Source organism: Rutidosis leptorrhynchoides, chromosome 4 (genome assembly GCF_046630445.1).
Source record: "Rutidosis leptorrhynchoides isolate AG116_Rl617_1_P2 chromosome 4, CSIRO_AGI_Rlap_v1, whole genome shotgun sequence".
Classification (NCBI taxonomy): domain Eukaryota; kingdom Viridiplantae; phylum Streptophyta; class Magnoliopsida; order Asterales; family Asteraceae; genus Rutidosis; species Rutidosis leptorrhynchoides.
Window position 1 is genome coordinate 385733574 of NC_092336.1, and position 6386 is coordinate 385739959.

At 31.9% G+C, this 6386-nt stretch overlaps 1 protein-coding gene across 1 annotated transcript; it reads left to right on the top strand.

Moving 5' to 3' along the window:
- Positions 1-4098: 4098 nt before the first annotated feature.
- Positions 4099-5622, top strand: LOC139841894 (G-type lectin S-receptor-like serine/threonine-protein kinase LECRK3). Its single transcript, XM_071832082.1, has one exon. The coding sequence runs from the start codon at positions 4099-4101 to the stop codon at positions 5620-5622; it is 1524 nt and encodes a 507-aa protein (XP_071688183.1).
- The last annotated feature ends 764 nt before the right edge of the window (positions 5623-6386 follow it).

Sequence of the window (6386 nt, forward strand, 5' to 3'; positions counted from 1 at the left end):
TACACCGGATCACCATCAGCCATACTCATCAAGAACAATGAGCCATCACCTACATGCTTGATCAACACCTTCAACCATCATATGCTTCTCGATTACCATCACTTGCCTTCGATAAGTTATTCGACTCAAACAACCATCTTTACCACCTTTCTAATATATATATATAATTTTTTTTTCTTCCTTTTGTAAACCTTAACAAACCCGACTGCAAATTTTATTTCTGTTTGGGTCATGAACCAAACCATCCACTTCATGACCTTGTCTATCAACTTTCAACCTCCACCTTCACGTTTCAATCCTTCTCTTTTCGGTTGTAATCAAACCATCTAAATCAACATCAATAAACGTCCTTACTTAATACTCATAATCATTTTACATGCAAATTAATATATCATAATGACTATTATTTCTAATGAGATTGAAATTGTGCATACTTTACCTGCTGATGATCTTTTCCCAATCATCACCAACTTTCACGAGCTCGCTCCTAAGGCTGCTTCCAAAATCTACAAGTCCATCACAGCTACTAACTATTCCTTATCCCCAAGAACATTTCTTATGAAGATATAATTAAAACCTTTAAAAACACCAACGACTACTGTTGATGTTTCTGTTCGTTAGAATGATCACAACCCAACCACCACTCTAGTCACTTACAAACCTTCGGTTCCTGTTACTATTTTACTACTGTAACCAAAATCACCCCAAACAAATCGAAAGCCATGAAGAAATACTTATGCTATTGTTTTACCTGTCGAACATATAATAATATGAAATAAGTGTAAAGGTGCACTTGTAAACTTGATTATAATTATTAAGTGCAACATGTGGGAGCTAGTTGGGACTTCATGGCCTACAAGCATTTCTTTATTAGCACTGATTTCTGTTACTCATTGTCCCCTTATTTCATTCTGATTAAATGATAATGGGAACGTCATATATGATGGTGATTGGGTGAGGTGATAATAAAGTCCAGCTGTTTTAATAATAAGGATACATATTATAAACGTCCACTTGAGGTTTACATAAAGGAGACAATGACTAGCCAACCATTACTTTACGACTAAAACTGAATCAAACATATTTCTATTTTATTCGATGAAGGAATCCAACGTTTAAAAAAAATGATAATCATTGAAGATGATCGTGATATTACAGTAATGATTATACAACTTTGATGATGTATATATGGATGATAATGACTGTGATGGTTTCCTGCTCCCACTTCTATTGCCGTTTGAAAATTTTGAACCAAAAGCCAAACGAACCCACCTACAATTCTTTTTCCTTTTCTTTCTCTTTATCCGTTTGCTTTTTCCACTGACATACAATTGCAACTATTCGATTTAAAACGGGGTATTGGACTGCTTGATTAGATTATTGTTGGGCTGCCATATATTCCACCTTCTAAATGGACTGTGATCTTATTTTTGGGCTAAAGACCCAATTTTGTGTTGGGCTAGATTGATCATATGTATCATATGAAAACGTTTACTATGTTTCTATCGAATTTTAATGGTGATGCGAAGGAGGTGACTATGTTATGATGATATGAAATCATGATTATGATAATAAGTGATGATGATGGTATGTAACTGATGATGATGACGATAAGAAATGAAAATCAAGATGATAATAAGCAATATGATAATGATGAAATTAGAAGAAAGATGATTGACAGTTTCATATAGATTAAATATTTAGAGACGCGAATTAACACAAGAAATTATTGAGCAGTTCATTGCTTTAAAGGAGTTTACGGGTTAGCGGGAGGTCGCGGGTTGGAGCTCGGGTCGGGGCGTTTTTTTTTTCTTTTCTTTTTCTTTCTAAAGCTTGTTTCATTAAGGTAGCATTCTTATTATTTATATTTATATTATTATTATTATTATTATTATTATTATTATTATTATTATTATTATTATTATTATTATTATTATTATTATTATTATTATTATTATTTTATTATTATTATTGTTATTATTGATATAAGTATTATTATGATTAGGAGTATTATTATTATCGTTATTATAAAAATAAAATAAATATTTATTATTATCATTAATATTAATATTAGTATCATTTTATAATTATTAGTATTATTATTATTATCAGTAGTTTTATCACTAGTATTATCATTATTATTAAAAGTATTAGTATTATAGTTATAATTATTATTATCATTATTACTAAATGTATCATTATTTTTAAATTTATAATTTTTGTTAGAATATATATTATCATTGAAATTAACATTTTTATTAAAGTTATCATTTTTTTTAAATTATCATTATTATTATTATTATTAGAATTATCATGATGTTTATCATAATTAGTATTATTTTTATCATTATTATTATTAGTATTATTAATATATCAAATAAAGATTTTCTATATAAAAATATATTTATGACATAAGACTTAACTACATTAATATCAATATTACATATTAAATAATTAAATAATATTTTAATGAGTAATTTACTATATTAAAATTTAATGTGATAAATATTAATTATATAAAATATATAGATTAAGTATAAATTTATCTATATAACATATAATATAACAAGTATATTATTAATAATAATATATATAAACTTATTCAATTACTATTTTGTGTTAATATATATAATTGATATAGGTTCGTGAATCCGAGACCAACCCTACACTTGTTTAATGTCGTCATATGTATTTTTACTATAAAATACAGTATTGTGAGTTTCATTTGCTCCCTTTTTAAATGCTTTTGCAATATATATTTTTGGAACTGAGAATACATGCGCTGCTTTTATAACTGTTTTACGAAATAGACACAAGTACTTGAAACTACATTCTATGGTTGAATTGTTATACCGGATATCTCCCTTGTTGAACTTGGTAACCTAAGAATTGGTGTTTATTATAATTGTCACCAATTGACGCGAATCCTAAAGATAGATCTATGGGCCTTGACCCGCCCCAGTCAGAGAATTTGAACTGCTTTAGTACTTCGATGATATGTTTGGGGATATTCTAGATGCATTTTGTTAATGTCGGTTACCAGGTGTTCAATCCATATGAATGATTTTTAAACACTTGCGAGTGTATGATTATTGAATAAAGGAAATCTTGTGGTCTATTAAAATTATGGAAATGATTGATTATGATAAACCTATGAACTCACCAATCTTTTAGTTGACACTTGAAAGCATGTTTATTCTTAGGTATGAAAGAAATCTTCCGTTGTGCATTTGCTCATTTTAGAGACATTATTTGGAGTTGATCATCGCAATGAGACCAGATGTTGGTGACTTCGTCCAGATGGATTAGGACGGGATATGACACTAGTGACCTGTTTCGACCTGTTACCCAACCTGACCCAAATGCAACCTTTTAAATTTTTTGCCCTGTTTGATCCATGACCCATTTCAACCCAAAACTATTTTGACCCATTACCCAAACCGACCCAACCTGACCTGTTTGCCATGTATAATTTTCTACAAGCATTGAGTATGAAAAGGTTCTTTCAAGCAGTTTCAGCCATGACAAAAGTTGAAAAGGTGATCATAGTATAGATATTAGAGTCTAATTTCCGCTTTGAGTTTTCCTTGCCGTGTGTATTTTGAGTTTTGTTGATTAATGGGACCATAGAAAAACAGGGCAAAGTGTCAAAATTCTATACAGGGAATAAAGGAGCACCACAAATGAGTCTTCAATTATTATCAACACCAAAATGTTTTAGAAACCAAAGGGTGGACTTAGTCTTTTAGTTGAATTAAGTCAATAATTTTTATTATTTTTAAGATATCCCAAATTCATTATAATATTATTTTGTCTATCATCTTTAGCAACTTATATCATGGCCATACTCCCACTGTGTCTCATCTTCTTAACTAACTTACTACAATATTTATCAGCTCAATAGACTAGTGGTAGTGGTTCTGTATCTGTTGGTTCGTCACTACGGCAACACCGAATGCCAACTCATGGCTATCATCTTCTAGTGAATTTGCATTCGGGTTCCAACAAGTTCAAGGAAACGATAACTTTTTTTTGTTATCCATATGGTATGACAAGATACCCGACAAGACCATCGTCTGGTATCCAAAAGATGGGCATATGGTCCCTAGTGGCTCGAAAGTCGAGTTAACAAATGGGAGTGGGCTCGTACTTAGTGATCCCGAAGGAAAACAGGTTTGGACTTCAGGGTCCATATCCGACCTTTCTTATGGTTTTATGAACGATACCGGCAACTTTGTGATTGTCGGTAGCGATTCACGCAAGATATGGGAGAGTTTTAATAATCCGGCAGATACCATGTTGCCTACTCAGGTTATGGACAGAGGAGGAGTGATTAGTTCAAAGATGAGCAAAACAAACTTCTCAACTGGCAAATTTCAGTTACGTTTGCTTCCAGATGGGAATCTTGTTCTTAATTCTCTCGATATTTTTTCTGGTGATGCTGATGATGCTTACTATATGACTGGTACTAATGATGCCTCCGATTCAACCAATTCTGGTTACCAATATATTTTTAATGCCACGGGATACTTGTATATATTAAGAAGTAACGGTGAAATATATGATGTTACTCCAAGAGATTCACTTCCTTCTGGAGATTATTATCATAGAGCTACTCTTGATTCTGATGGAGTTTTTACCCAATATTATTACCCTAAAAAATTTACTGGCGATATTCTCTGGAAAGTTATATGGTTTGTTCCGGAAAATATATGTGGAGAAGATGGTAGCAGTGCTTGTGGACTAAATAATGTTTGCAGCCTTGAAAATAACCGGATAAAATGTGAATGCCCACCGGGGTTTACATTGCTCGATTCTAATATCCCGATGGGTGACTGCAAGCCTGATTTTGTTCCGAGCTGTGATGGAGATTATGGGGAAGAGCAATTTGATTTCATTGAGCTCCCTAATATTGATTGGCCTAAATCTGATTATGTGCGCATGAACCCATCTAACGAAGAAGCCTGCAAAAGTTCTTATTTGAAAGATTGTTTCTGTGCTGTTACAGTTTTCAGGGACGGTCAATGTTGGAAGAAGCAAATTCCACTTTCCAATGGAAGGAAGGAATCTTCAGTTTATGTGAAGGCATTTTTGAAATTTAGAAAAGGTAATCATTCTCTTCAAAGCTATCCTGAATTATTAAGAGAAAATAAAAATCAGAGAAGTTTGATATTACTCGGATCAGCCCTGTTAAGCACATCTGCTTTTGTAATCATATTATTAACTAGTGTGATTTATGACGGATTTATTCGAGTCCAACAAAAGAAATCACAAAATCCAATCTCAAGTAGTAAAGCTGTCGAAGCCAGTCTGCCACGTATTACATATCAAGAGCTAGTCAAAGCTACTAACGGGTTTAAAGATGAACTGGGAAAGGGAGCTTTCGGGGCAGTTTATAAAGGTGTATTAGGGACAAAAACCATAACTGTTAAAAAGTTGCATTCTTTGATTCAGGATGTACAAAAGGAATTTAAAACAGAGGTGAACACAATAGCAAGGACTAATCACAAAAATTTGGTGCAGCTTCTTGGATATTGTGATGAAGGTGAGCAGAGGCTACTGATTTACGAGTACATGAGCAACGGAACCCTAGCGAGCTTTTTATTTGAAAAAGATACATGACGTAGTTGGAAACAAAGGAGTAACGTTGTTGTAGGCATTGCAAAGGGACTTGCGTACCTTCACGAAGTGTGTAGTACCCAAGTCATTCATTGTGATATAAAACCTCAGAATATACTTCTTGATGAACAATATGATGCCAAAATTGCTGACTTTGGATTAGCAAAAATTTTGATGTTGAATCAAAGCCGAACAAATACTGGAATAAGGGGAACAAAAGGGTATGTTGCTCCTGAATGGTTTAGGAACACTTTGGTCTCTGTAAAGGTTGATGCGTATTGTAGTGACCCGAACTTTTCCATGTTTATATATATTAATTGAGATTGATATTTACATGATTAAATGTTTCCAACATGTTAAGCAATCAAATTTGTTAAGACTTGATTAATTGAAATATGTTTCATATAGACAATTGACCACCCAAGTTAACCGGTGATTCACGAACATTAAAACTTGTAAAAACTATATGATGACATATATATGGATATATATATAGTTAACATGATACTATGATAAGTAAACATATCATTAAGTATATTAACAATGAACTACATATGTAAAAACAAGACTACTAACTTAATGATTTTTAAACGAGACATATATGTAACGATTATCGTTGTAAAGACATTTAATGTATATATATCATATTAAGAGATATTCATACATGATAATATCATGATAATACAATAATTTAAAATCTCATTTGATATTATAAACATTGGGTTAACAACATTTAACAAGATCGTTAACCTAAAGGTTTCAAAACA

What these genes read in the sequence shown, in the direction of transcription:
- LOC139841894 (XM_071832082.1), top strand. Translation starts at nt 4,099, where the DNA reads ATGGTCCCTAGTGGCTCGAAAGTCGAGTTAACAAATGGGAGTGGGCTC.